Genomic DNA, 14,965 nt, shown 5'->3' on the forward strand with positions numbered 1-14,965 from the left:
GCAAAGCCACAAAGGCTATCTGCTCAGCCCACCGAGGGGAATCGAACCCCTGATTTTAGCGTTGTAAATCCCGAGACATACCGCTGTACTAGCGGGGGGCAAGTGGCAAGAAATTACTTCTATTTATGGGACTTGCCATCAGATATAAGAATTTTATATTCAGTGCTTGGAGTTACAACTTTATGAACTCTTTCACTGCTAAGTTTATAGATACATAACTTTCTGGTTCAAAATTCTAATTGCACATGCAACGACAGCAGGTGGAATGTGTTGAGGCTTACGGCAGTGACAGAGTCAAATTACACTTTTATTTACTGTAAACCACGAATTTTAAAATTTGTATCTAGAGATTAATTAGCATAGAGAGTGAAATACAGGTTTATATTGCAGTGTTCAGTGACTTACTACTGTACAGTAATTTACTCTATCATAATTATACGGGAAATATAAAGCGCCACCAAGTGAGTCAGCGGTGAGTCTGGAGGTTTACAACGCCACAAAGTGGGTTTCGAAACACGTGATTGGCACAACATAGGTAGCGCATTGTGTAGCTCTGCGCTTAACAATAAACAAACGTAGAAGTTTTCAGTCGTGTTCATTGTTTCAACACGAGTATCGTTAGTTTCGGTTTTCACTATTGCTCAAAAATACTTCCCGTTTTCTAATGTATGGAACTATGTTATTTAATTGTTAATGCTGTGGAAAGTAACCTCAGCTGAAAGACTATATGATTAATTAACTAACACTGCTTGGGCCAAGAGTAGGTATTCACGTTTGGTCAGTCTTCCACCTTGTAGTAGTGTCTAACTTGGACATGACGGTCTTCCATGATGTTAGTGGTGTTTAACATTGACCTGAAAGTCTTCCATGATGTTAGTGGTGTATAACTTGGACCTGAAAGTTTTTCGTCTTGTTAGGAGTATCTAACTTGGACCTGACAGTCTTCCACTTTGTTAGTGGTGTCTTAACTTGGACCTGACAGTCTTCCATCGTGTTAGGAGTGTTTAACTAGGACCTGACAACCTTCCACGATGTTAGTGGTGTCTCACTTGGACCTGACAGTTTTCCATCTTGTTAAGAGTGTTTAACGTGGACCTGACAAACTTCCACGATTAGTGGTGTTTAACTTGGACCTAACAGTCTTCCTCAGTTTTAGTGGTGTATAACTTGGACCTGACAGTTTTCCATTATGTTACTAGTGTCTAACTTGGACCTGACGGTTTTCCATCTCGTTAGGAGAATCAAACTGGGACCTGACAGTCTTCCACGATGTTAGTGGTGTTTAACATTGACCTGAAAGTTTTCCACCAGGTTAGTGGTGTTTAACTTGCATCCGAAAGTCTTCCATCTTGTTAGGAGTGTTTAACTTGGTCCTGATAATCTTCCATGATGATAATGGTGTCTAACTTGGACCTGACAGTTTTCCATTATGTTAGTAGTGTCTAATTTGGATCTGAAAGTCTTCCATCTTGTTAGGAGTATTTAACTTGGACCTGAAAGTCTTCCCTAATGTTAGTAGTGTCTAGCTTGAACCTGACAGTCTTTCACTATGTTAGTGGTGTTTAACTTGGTCCTGACAGTCTTCTATCTTGTTAGGAGTGTTTAAATTGGACGTGACAATCTCCACGATATTAGTGGTGTTTACCTTGGACCTCAGTCTTCCATGACGATAGTAGTGTCTAACTTGGACCTGAAATTCTTCCATCTTGTTAGGAGTGTTTAACTTGAACCTGACAGTTTACAATCTTGTTAGTGGTGTCAAACTTGAACCTGAGAGTCTTCCACGATGTTAGTTGTGTCTAAATTGGGCCTCACGGTTTCATTCTTATTAGGAATGTTTAACTTGGACCTGAAAGTCTTCCATCTTGTTAGGAGAATTTAACTTGGACCTGACAGTCTTCCACGATGTTAGTTGTGTCCTAGTTGACCCTGAAAGTCTTTTATCTTGTTAGGAGTGTCAAACGTGGACCTCACAGACTTCCACGATGTTAGTGGTGTTTAACTTGAACCTGACAGTCTTCCACCATGTTAGTCGTATTTAACTTGGACCAGACAGTCTTTTATCTTGTTAGGAGTGTTTAAATTGGACCTGCAGTCATGCACGATGTTAGTGGAATCTAACTTGGACCTGAAAGTCTTCCATTATGTTATTAGTGTCTAACTTGGACCTAACGGTCTTCTATCTTGTTAGAAGTGTATAACTTGGACCTCAAAGTCTTCCATTTTGTTAGGAGTGTTTAAATTGCACCTGCAATCTTCCACGATGTTTGTGATGTCTAACTTGGACCTGAAAGTCTTCCATCTTGTTAGGAGTTTTGAAATGGGACCTCACAGTTTTCCACAATGTTAGTGGTGTGTATCTTGGACTTGACAGTCTTCTGTCTTGTTAGGTGTATTTAACGTGGACCTGACTGTATTCCTTCTTGTTAGGAGTGTTTGAATTGGACTTGAGAATCTTCTATGATGTTATTGGTGTCTAACGCGGACCTTACAGTCTTTCATCTTGTAAGGAGTGTTTAACTTTGACCTGAGAATCTTCCACAATATTTGTAGTTTCTAGCTTGGACCTGACAGTCTTCCATCTTTTTAGGAGTGTTTAACTAGGTCCTGACAATCTTCGACGATGTTAGTTTTGTCTAACTGGGAACTAACTGACAGTCTTCCACTATGTTAGTGGTGTCTCACTTGGATCTGACAGTCTTATTTCTTGTAAGGAGTGTTTAAATTGGACCTGCCGTTTTCCACGATATTAGTGGTGTCTTATTTGGACTTGAAAATCTTTCATCTTGTTAGGAGTGTTTATCTTGGACCTGACAATTTTCTATTATGTTAGTAGTGTCTAATTTGGATCTCAAAGTCTTCCATCTTGTTAGGAGTGTTTATATTTGACCTGTCAATCTTCCACGTTGTTAGTGGTGTCTAACATGGACCTGACAGTCTTCCACGTTGTTTGTGGTGTCTAACATGGACCTGACAGTCTTCCACGATGTTAGTGGTGTCTAACGTGGATCTGTCTGTCTTCCATGATGTTAGTGGTATCTAACTTTGACCTGACAGTCTTCCATTATTTTAGTAGTGTCTAACTTGTACCTGTCGGTCTTCTATCTTGATAGGAGTGTTTAACTTGGACCTGACACTCTTCCATAATGTTAGTTGTGTCTAACTTGGACCTGACTGTCTTCCATCATGTTAGTGTTGTCTGAGTTCATCCTGCCTCTCCTAGTTCTTCAAGACTTAAATCTCGACGATGAAACAAGTATTACTGTGTGAATAAATAACTCAGAGAAATGAATAGAGTAATATCCCCAGCGGTGAAGAGAAAACTGGTTATTTGTATACTCTATCGGATATGTTTCATCAGTATTTTATATTTTCGTGTTTCTTCTATAACCATTAGTGTAGAAGTGGAAAGTATTTGCTTTTTTACCAAAACATAACGTTAATATTCAGCTGTCAGGTAATTATATTAACACAAATGTTTACGTATTTCTTATAGGTTATTACCTTGAATCTCAGCTAAAATGATTACTTTAATTCTGTAACAGAATTTCTGTTACACTGACGGGGTTTATTGTAGAATGGGTATTTTAAATATTCGCACAGTCACATATTTTTTAACTGATAGACTAGAGGAAAGATTGCCACCCACCGCCAACTCTTTGGGTTACTTTATCCAAATTGCGGGACTTGGCTGTCACTCTTATAATGCACCCACAGCCTTAAAATCCAGAAAGCAATTTCGAGGATTCACAGTCTGGACAGTTAATTATTAAACAACACATAGCCCCAAGAAGAATTTCAAAAAAGATTACTATAATCTATTAGCATCCCTATATAATAACTTTAAAGATGCAAGATTTAGACACTAGAGGATGAATTTAAGGTATTATGAACAAATGCTTTGGAATAAATATTTATTTAGCGCGCGTATGTTTTATATATGTAGAAACGGCTTGTTTGGGATGAGAAATTTTTTTACGTAAAGGAGCGAACAACGTTTCGAGCTTCTTCGGTTATCGTCAGGTTCACAAAGAAAGAAAGAGGTAACTGACCGGAAGCTGGCCACATGTTTGAAAGGGGTTGTATACTAAGTGTCGGTGTGTAGAGGGCGCGCTTAGATGTTTAAATATATAATTTTATTTTATTTATTTTATTATTTTTATTATTTATATTATTTTTAATATAGGTATAAAGGTGTTCCTTTGTATTGGTTTATTTTGGGCTTGAGTTGTTGTAGTTTGCTCCTTTACGTAAAAAATTTTCTCAACCCAAACGAGCCGTTTCTACATATATATTTTTCTTTACAAGTGGGTTTTCTCGACATCGCTGCGCGTATGTTTCGTTTGAAAAAGCAAGCGTCACTTTTTTGACAAAGTATTAAAGCAGTGAAGATTTCCTCTCTTAACCCTAAAGCGGTACAAACTGGTTTTGACTAACAGCATTATTTCTAGGCTACGCTTGTATATTTAAAAATATTCGAGCTAACACAGATGTCGCTAGGCGCTAGTTGACCGGCTCGTGTCTTGAATCATTTTAAGCACCAAGCGACGCGTCGACGAGCAAACAGAAAAGTTTGTTGAAATACTATGAACATACATCAACCAATGATGTCACTTTAACAAGAACTAACCATTAATTAGAATGTTCCATAAGTAGTAAAATCAAACGGCAAAGAACAATCTCGTGACGTCACCTTAGTAAATTCTCAAGTGCTTGTGAAAAACCGTTGACAACTAGTATGAGTGCAGTATATAATGCTGATAATAAAAACTTTTAGAAGAAAGTATTATATTTTGACAATCATACTAAATATGGTGTGGCTAGGTGTCAAAGGGCCCTTGAGATAAACGTTTTTGTTGCCCATAATACGTTGTGGCCAAGCGTTTGGCTCGGTATTTTGCTGTCGTGCATGACCTGGCAGGGTCTGGTAAATTCAGATAAAATACATTGTATTCTTGTCTTATTTCCAATATTCAAAATTTGCCGAGGCACCTGACTGGTCAGAGTCCTGAGGCAGCAGTAACATCTATCACGTGGCCACTGTATCCGAGACTTTCCTCTAACATAAGGCTAAAAAACGTTTCTATTATTTATATAATCTTCGAACTTTATAAACTGATTATGTCAATATTAAAGCGCTGCTATTATTACAAATGTGTATTATTAATCTATGAATTACTTATCGAAAAGCCTAGTGAGTCCCAGAAAGTAGTATTTCGAATTACAAACTCGAGGTTTCTTTGTTCAGGCCCCTTTGCCATAATAAAAAACAACACATTATAAATTGGGGCTGTGGGCGCGTTAAAAGAGTGACAGTGAAATTCAATTACCCGATTAAATTAGAACACGAATTAGCGATGGTTGGTTAGTCATCGTTCTAGTCTATCGCTTCAAAATTAAATACAAATTGCCTTCTAGTAGCAAACAAACTTATTGAAAATAAAATTATATGTCTAGAGCAAAAAAAAAAAAAACTCTTACATTAAAATTCATGATGACGAGAAACCCACATGAAGTAACAATATATCTCAAGACGGCTGTTAGGTATTAAAACTTTTGTTAAATGTGATTTTGTGCTTTTTTTTTATAGCAAAGCCACATGGGGCTATCTGCTCAGCCCACTGAGGGGAATCGAACCCCTGATTTTAGCGTTGTAAATTCCCTTTGTTAAAATAAAGTAGAGAACAACGTTTCCACCTTATTTGTTAACCTGAAGATGAACTAAGAAGGTCGAAATGTTGTTCTCTACTTTATTTTAAAAAAACGTTTTAATACCCATACCAGCCGTATTGAGGTAAATTGTCACACACACACACACACAAAAAGTTACCAATTCTAGTAGTCGATTAGGTATATAGTTAACATGTCGGATATTTTCCCTTTATGAAAAAAAATAACTCAGATTTTTTTTCAATTTCAATGTTTTTTTACGTTTACGTTCCAGTTATACAGATTGGTATATAAAGGGGTTAAGGTAGCTCTAAAACAGCTTCAGTCCTAAGAAAACATAGGGGAAAAGAAAAACACCTTTTTATTTTTCTAAAGCATGATTTATATACATGGTCCCCTACTGGCACAACGAAATGTCCTCGGACTTAACGCTGCTGGAAACTGGGTTTCGATACCCCTGGTGGGCAGAGCACAAGTAGCTCTTTGTGTAGCTTTGTAATTAATAGCAAACAAACAAACAACAATTTATATACGTGTAAAATTCATATACAAAATACTTTAAATATTCAATATAAATACAGTTTACAAAAGTTTTTGTTTCTCCCTCACTTTTCTTCCCCTTTTTGTTTCTGGAACAGAAATAATTTTGGGAATATTCCCAGCCCTTCTTCGTACAGTTCTGAACAACTGGAAAGTATAATTCAAAACATTCTTAATATAATCTTTGTCCTACTGTTGAATTTGTTTTATTTCATTTTTGTTCTTAATGTCTTAGGATCCCTTGAAATATTTAAATAAAATAAGAAACCTCGCTAGCTGAAGTGACTTTGCTATTAAATGTATAGACAGTTTGAATGGGTGATAAAAGAATTTTTTTTTTTTAAGTGGGTTTCTCGTCATCGAATTTGACGTGAAATGGTGTTTAGTTCAACAATATGTAAAACTTAAGTGATCTAGGAATTGCCAGATATTTAGAGAAGTTCATATTTTGACAAAACTTAAGTGATCTAGGAGTTGCCAGATATTTAGAGAAGTTCATATTTTGATAATATCTTAGTAATTATTATATAGTTATTTGTCATTGCATATCTCAAAACTGCAACTGACCATTCCCCATTCCTCTGAAAATAATATTATTCTTCTATTTCAAGATGCATCCTTATGCCACGCCAAATCAAGCATTCTTAAGTCAAACGTTTAACTGCCGGAGATTAATAAGAAAATATAATATAATTAAATATATTTGTCGTGTATTTTAGACTTTACTTCAACGACAAATTAAAATTTACTCTGTATGTGTCTGTGTGTGTATTAAGTTCGGTAAGCAAGAGAGTGACTAATTTCTTCAGAATGGAACCCTACCTTAAACTCCTAAACTGTGACTAATATTTCTGCATAGCTTTTAAAGAGCTTCAAGATATCTCTAAAAAAATGTTCGAGTTGAAACAATAAAAAATAAAATCCTATACAAGTATCTTTCTCGGAACTTTTCTGAATGATTTTCTTTATTAATGTTCCCCTCAGAAACTTCAACCACTCCTTAATTTGTCACATACATAACAATCGTCTGGAATGTAAGATGACAGTGAAGTACGGTCTAACAAACGTCGGTTGAAAGTATGTGTTAAAATATTTGCTGTTGAATGAACGAAGTTTCAGACAGGATTCCTTACATAAACACAGACAACTGAAACGGTGTTTTTAATATAACTGTAACTACACAAAATGTTTGTGATTAACTATTTTTGGGGTAGTAAAAACACCAAAAACCATCAAGTCAAGAAAGGCCTGGCAACGACAATCGCGATTCTTGTTCAGGGACAATATCGTAGGGTAATAATACCTTAATCGGTGTCAAACATACCTTAAGGTTATATTTCGCTGTAATTTTTATATTTTTGTTCAGTTTACAACTTCTTCGTAGTCCCTTGGCACTTAAGAGAGGACTAATCATTCTGAAATATCCCATATTTTACCGAAATTGTAACATTTCGAATGCCGTATTAAAATATTATGATACCATACAATACTACAGAGCCAAAATATCAATACGATATCGCGAATAAAGCATATGATATTTCGGGAATTAATAATTAACTAAAACTAAGCTTTATCGTAATTACATTTTTTTAGTAAAAACAATAATATTCTAAATGTTTTGAAAGCTTAGTCGTATGTGGCGTCAATTTTTAATTTTTTTTAAGATACTGGAGAGTTTCGTCAGATCTTTTCGAAACAACTACAGTCTCCAGTGGCAAAATATTTTAATAATCAAAACAGAAAACTGTGACAAAAGACCAATATATTTACAGATATAGCTCAAACACTGTTCAACAAACAGAACATGTATATCTAAAACTATATTGTATATAGTGATTAATAATTTGACAGGTAAAGGCCTCGACTACAGTCTTATTTAACAGTGTCCTAGCAGCCGAAAACAGCATTTTTGATACTCAGTAACATTTTGAGGATGAGAAAAGAGGCTTTTTGTTACAGATTAATTATTACACCAAGTATACTTTTTTAAAGCTTGATTATCACGATTTTTTAAATTATTACATTTAGAAAATGTATTTGTTTATTTGTGCACGTCGGATTGACATTCAAGATGAGGAGTTTAATGTTTTATTTTTTTATAACGATGCTCAAAATTTTTCTGATAGAGCGTTTTAAACTACTCATTAATATCAATGTTAGTGTATTTTTCGTTGAAAGGCGACAGTTCACAAAACATCCAATAACAACAGAATAATCCAAATTGTTCGGTAAGATATTGACATATCTACTGAGCTAAAATCCTCGGTTCGAATCTTTTTAAACAATTAAGTTTGCAACACACCAATTTCATCCCTCCAACTGTAAGCTAAACCCACCCCGATTAATAAACAGCTCCACTTCCTGAAAATAGCTGGTCTGTCGAGCGCGAAGCGGTGCTTATCAGAAGCTGTAAGGTCCGAAGTAGAAGTCGACGTATTTCTAGAAGTGTTCAGAAACTGAGCAAATACACAAAATGGAAGCTATCAAGAAAAAGATGCAAGTTCTGAAAGAAGAAAAGGAAAATGCTGTTGATCGTGCTGAGGTCGCTGAACGACAGTGTCGTGAGGCTAATGCACGTGTTGAAAAGGTAAGATTACCCAGAATACGATAAATATTACGTTAATAATAAAATACTCCAGGGTTCTATTATTAGTAAACTACAATATCGTTGTAAAAGAGCGTTTTTCTTTCCGCCCAGAAGTTGAATAAGATACCCTAATTGAAACCTACTACTGTGTTTTATACCAGCTTAAAACGTTTACTATTACGAGTATGTGTGTGTGTACGTATACACACACACACACGCCGGGAAACTTCGTTTGCTATCACATTTCTAAGGTGATGTAAACGCACTTCTGTTTCTTAATATTTTTAAAAACAACTACCTTTGAACAAATATGTGGTATCTTGCCTTTCTACTTGGATATTCGTAGCGAAATGCGTAATAACTTTTAATATAACAATATTAAACGAAAAGAAACTAATTAGTTGTTACATGTATAAATTAAATCCTACATTTTATAAATTATCAGGTGTGATTGTAACTTTGGATCGTAACTACATAGACATAGATAGTTAACTTGCAATTTTTTATAGTAAAGTTGTTGTATATATTTGGTAACCAACCAATTTATTACATACGTCACGTGATTTGGGTTCCTTGAATGAAAGCTTAGTTTTCGTGCGTTAAGCGAAAACTGTTTAAGAAACTACTAACCCAAATCATTCACATTTTAACTTCAAGATAACGTCGAGTTTCGGATGTTATCAAGAAAACACAGAAATTGTTTATTTGGATTTTTTTTTTCTTAGTTTTATTCGTGACACGTGTTACGATTGTCAAGCTACTAATGCCCATGAAGTACATGCTACATACATCGATATTGATCCAATCGCTGTTATACATTTAATCGCATATATTTATTTATAAACTAAAACGATTTTTGTTTGTTTTCCATAGGTCCGTTTTACCTCAACATCTAATGATCTAACTTAATTTAGATACATGAATAATGTTATGATATTTCAGGTGCTGGGTCCGTTTTACTTCAACATCTAATGATCTAACTTAATTTAGATACATGAATAATGTTATGATATTTCAGGTGCTGGGTCCGTTTCACCTCAACATCTAATGATCTAACTTAATTTAGATACATGAATAATGTTATGATATTTCAGGTGCTGGGTCCGTTTCACCTCAACATCTAATGATCTAACTTAATTTAGATACATGAATAATGTTATGATATTTCAGGTGCTGGGTCCGTTTCACCTCAACATCTAATGATCTAACTTAATTTAGATACATGAATAATGTTATGATATTTCAGGTGCTGGGTCCGTTTCACCTCAACATCTAATGATCTAACTTAATTTAGATACATGAATAATGTTATGATATTTCAAAGAGTTCAACCAGAGATTCCATAGGTCCGTTTTACCTCAACATCTAATGATCTAACTTAATTTAGATACATGAATAATGTTATGATATTTCAGGTGCTGGGTCCGTTTTACCTCAACATCTAATGATCTAACTTAATTTAGATACATGAATAATGTTATGATATTTCAGGTGCTGGGTCCGTTTTACCTCAACATCTAATGATCTAACTTAATTTAGATACATGAATAATGTTATGATATTTCAGGTGCTGGGTCCGTTTTACCTCAACATCTAATGATCTAACTTAATTTAGATACATGAATAATGTTATGATATTTCAGGTGCTGGGTCCGTTTCACCTCAACATCTAATGATCTAACTTAATTTAGATACATGAATAATGTTATGATATTTCAGGTGCTGGGTCCGTTTCACCTCAACATCTAATGATCTAACTTAATTTAGATACATGAATAATGTTATGATATTTCAGGTGCTGGGTCCGTTTTACCTCAACATCTAATGATCTAACTTAATTTAGATACATGAATAATGTTATGATATTTCAGGTGCTGGGTCCGTTTCACCTCAACATCTAATGATCTAACTTAATTTAGATACATGAATAATGTTATGATATTTCAGGTGCTGGGTCCGTTTCACCTCAACATCTAATGATCTAACTTAATTTAGATACATGAATAATGTTATGATATTTCAAAGAGTTCAACCAGAGATTCCATAGGTCCGTTTCACCTCAACATCTAATGATCTAACTTAATTTAGATACATGAATAATGTTATGATATTTCAAAGAGTGTTCAACCAGAGATTCTCTTTTCAGTTTCATCTGTGGTGAAAAAATAAACAAAATATTTGTATATAAAATGTTTTGGTTCAATAATACTTTTACCTTGAACATTAGTTTCTACATGAACATGTCTTTCATTAGCTCTAATTTTCTCTTGAAATCTCTGCCAAATATAAGTGAAATGTAAGAACGACGTAAAAATAACTAAGTTAAAGAATATGGGGTAAATTATTTGTAAAATACGTTTGTGTGAATCTTATAACAAAGAATAGCTATTTTTACATATTTTCTCCTTGTTTCTTGGCTAAGTATTAAAAAAAAAAAACAGTCTGTTCACAGCTACTAGAACGTGTGGAATGCAAGTCTTACGCATCTACGATAACAAAAGATCGTACTTTGAACCAGGACTTCCGAGATTACTAAACATGTTAGAGACCCTGTTTGAACACGCACTAGGAAATTTTAAGTATCCAACGAAGTGACGTCACAACAGATTAGTGTTACCCTCATTCTGACTGTAAAATAAACAAGATAGATAATAATCGTCCTTGGACCCTGGTGGCTTCTCCTCAAATATTTCTATTAAATGACAATTTTTAATTTCTTCTTCTGTAAAACTTTGATATAACTACTTAGATGGAGTACCGTCATGATATTTTAAAACATTTTAACGTGGATCCTTGACGCCAACTTAGCTATAAGTAACATGGCATAATAAAATACATGTGACGATTACTTAGTATTATAAATACAACGACAAAGTGCGAATCCAACTGTTAAATTAATACTTAATCTACGAAATAAATAATACTAATACAAGCCCATACACGGGATGGCTTTTATCCAACTTATTTAACCTCGAAGTTTACTTTTTGTTTTTACGAATTTGAGAATTTTGTTCTGTTAAAGTTATCCTTAATTTGTAATCCAGTAAAGGTATGTGATACCATATAAACAGCTCAGTTTATGAAGATTTGGCATGTTTCATTGATCTTAACTTCTTTAGCACTTTGTCTGAATTAGTTGCGTTTTAACTCTGGGATTAATTATAGTGAAGGAATTAATCATTGAGCCCAGTTGAAATACTTGTTTTTATTACTTCCTGGACCATGGATCGAATCCCGAATAATTAAAGTTTTGTTATACCATTCTAACACACATTAAACATAAAGTGCCTTTGTTAAATGTAAGATTATTTGCTCTTCGCAATAATTGCTTTAAAGTTAGATCATCAGATTTAGTTTTGGATTTCAATTACTAAAAGGAGAGTTATAATATCAAATCCAGTGTTTCATTGTTCTTTATAACGGCATGTTATTTATGGTTGAGATGTGAATGTTTTTGATATTGTTTACTTTCTAGGCTGAAGAGGAAGTTCGTGTTCTTCAGCAAAAAATTCAATGTTTGGAAAATGAACTAGATTCGGTTCAGGAACTGGTGACTGGCACGAACACCAGCCTAGCCGAGAAAGACAAGTCTCTTCAGAATGTAGGTATTTTTTGCGAGGCTTTCTAAAGTTGCAAATTACTAAATGGTCAACATAACCTGCTTTAATTATTTTCTAACAAGTTACGACTACGTTCCTAACAAGGAAAGAAACATTTTAGGTTTATCCTAACGAATGAGTGAAGTTTAACTCGCAACTACAGTTTTAAGGATTCAAAATTTCCACTGTGGAATGCAGTGAAAGTAGAATTTGGATTTAAATGACCGTTCAAACTTGCGGGTCTTTATTGTTCAGACGATTCGGCAAGAGAGAGATTACTTAATTTATTTTTTATTACCAGGAATGATAAGAGTTTAAGAAAACGTACGTTGTTCAAACACAAGTAAACTTTATATCAATCATGAATATAACATTATTTGTTCTATAAGATCATAGTTATACTACATTAGGGGAATTCTGCTGCTCACTAGTAACCTCTAACGAGGTTAAATCGAAGGGGGGGACAGAAAACGATAAGTTTTTGAGGTTAAAATAAATAAAGATAGGTGCTTTTACTAGTGAAATGTAGGCTGTTTTTTTACTCTTATTTACCATAATAAATCTGTAGTTACATAAAATGTGAAGAATATGTAACATTCATACTGTAACGTATAGCAATTATTCAGAAAAAATAAATTTTATCATTAGTGATGTCGAGAAAACCCACTTGTATAGAAAAATATGTTTGTACAAACTGATGTTTTGGGTTGAGAAAATATTTTATGTAGAGGAGCGAACAACGTGTAGACTTTCTTCGGTCATCGTCAGGTTAGCTCCTCTACGTTAAAAAAAAAATAAAAAATCTCCACCCAAATCAGTCGTTTTTACATATATTTAGCATTAATGGTAAAATAAATGTATTTCCAGTGTTGTGTAAAAGATAAAACAAAACGCACCACTGTGCACTTCTGGTAACTTGTTGATAAGGGGCTATTCTTTAACCCTTAAACAGTGGGAATGCTGTAGGTAGCAGCACCAACTGATTTATGGCCGCCGTTTAAGGGTTAATAATCAGCTAAGTATTTTCGTAAAACTGTCCACAAAAGCAGGGCTTCAGTACGAAAAGTATTGCAGCTGTCTTAAATTTTGCTTCATATTTTACTTTAAACTCGTAACACTGAAATTTAGAGGTACAGCATGACTATCACCCGTATTTCTGTCTTCATCTTTACGTATTTTGTTGATTTAGCAAACATGTTGTTGTTTAAGGGCAGTGGTTATGTTATAATTAATTTTCACGTGTTAAAGTATTTACGTTATCGGTAGTATTTAATCTTCTAAAAAGGAAGGAAAACAGTTACCCAGTGCTCCGCTTCTTGTAGGATATTCTTCAGAAAATTGCATAAATTAGCTTTCACGACGTACCCCCCTCCCCTTTTATAGGTTTAGTGATTCGTATCCGTAATAGGCTATGTCTGAGGGTAGACCAACTCTGTTTCTGGATGTAGTCTCGTCCGTCTGTGACTTTGGTCTCGGAATGTTTGGTTGTTCACTCCCTTCAGAGTTTTCCAATGTACTGTAATATTCACTGGAACACCTTCGATCTACTTGAACCGTGGATTATTTTACGTATAGTTTTGTCTCTTGCTTTGTTTTATCTTGTTTTCCAGCTACTTAAAAGCATAGATACATTTGTTTGGAGCCACTCATGAGACAGAATGTTCTTGTCTGACAGTGTTGGTAATAAACCAGTGATAGTTCCATTCCTTCTCACTGTCATCACTCGGTTCGAGCAAAGAAACCATGATGAGTAGAATTCGCTACTAAAGATTATGTTAATATTGTGAAAAACATAAAATAAACACAGCGAAGACACAATTTGATATATTTTCAAAGTCAACGAAACATCAAAAAGTACAACCCCAGATTTACATGAACGGAGAGCTTCTCCAGACTACTACATCTGCAAAATTTTTAGGGTTAACATTATGATTCAAAACTTACATGGATAAAACATGTAAATAGCATAAAAACTAAAATTTGGCGAAGAATAAACTATGCTAGGAGTCTAACTGGTAAAAACTACGGAACAACACCAGAAAACATCATTAAAATGTACAAGACATACATTAGGCCTGTAATAGACTATGCAGCTCCTGCATGGATCAATGTAAATGTAAAACAAATACAAACCAAACTCCAAACATTACAGAATACAATAATTACATCAGCATACAGAGTACCTAAAACCACTTCATCAAAGTTCATGTACAATTACTCAAATACACAAACAATACCAGATAGACTTCTACAGAGTACAATAAAATATTTTGATAAAATTGGGAAAAATGAGTTGTTATGCGAACTAGACAGATATTGTACATATGATGAAGAGAGATTTAAACACCTCTACCGTTAAACTTGTACATTAGATCTTTAAGCTAAAATCAAGTTAAATATAATAACAAAAACTAGTGCTAAAGTAAAACGGGCCACCTACGTTCTAGACTTATTTAAAAAAAAAAAAAAGAATATACATGAACATTGTCCTGAAAGAAAGCCCGAGTTACGGGTTATGCTTATCACTCTGGCCCTCTGTATTTACTTTAAGTATATTAAGTCCCCTCAA

At 34.3% G+C, this 14,965-nt stretch overlaps 1 protein-coding gene across 1 annotated transcript; it reads left to right on the forward strand.

Moving 5' to 3' along the window:
- Positions 1 to 8,597: 8,597 nt before the first annotated feature.
- On the forward strand, positions 8,598 to 12,440 carry LOC143237484 (tropomyosin-like). Its single transcript, XM_076476785.1, has 2 exons — positions 8,598 to 8,797; positions 12,273 to 12,440. Exons 1-2 carry the CDS (start codon positions 8,684 to 8,686, stop codon positions 12,423 to 12,425), a joined length of 267 nt encoding a protein of 88 aa, XP_076332900.1. The 5' UTR covers positions 8,598 to 8,683; the 3' UTR covers positions 12,426 to 12,440.
- The last annotated feature ends 2,525 nt before the right edge of the window (positions 12,441 to 14,965 follow it).

The sequence above is a fragment of the Tachypleus tridentatus genome, chromosome 13 (assembly GCF_004210375.1).
Source record: "Tachypleus tridentatus isolate NWPU-2018 chromosome 13, ASM421037v1, whole genome shotgun sequence".
Taxonomy (NCBI): Eukaryota; Metazoa; Arthropoda; class Merostomata; order Xiphosura; family Limulidae; genus Tachypleus; species Tachypleus tridentatus.

What these genes read in the sequence shown, in the direction of transcription:
- LOC143237484 (XM_076476785.1), top strand. Translation starts at nt 8,684, where the DNA reads ATGGAAGCTATCAAGAAAAAGATGCAAGTTCTGAAAGAAGAAAAGGAA. An exon ending in CTAATGCACGTGTTGAAAAG is followed by an intron (nt 8,798 to 12,272) that starts GTAAGATTACCC and finishes TTTACTTTCTAG; the next exon opens with GCTGAAGAGGAAGTTCGTGT.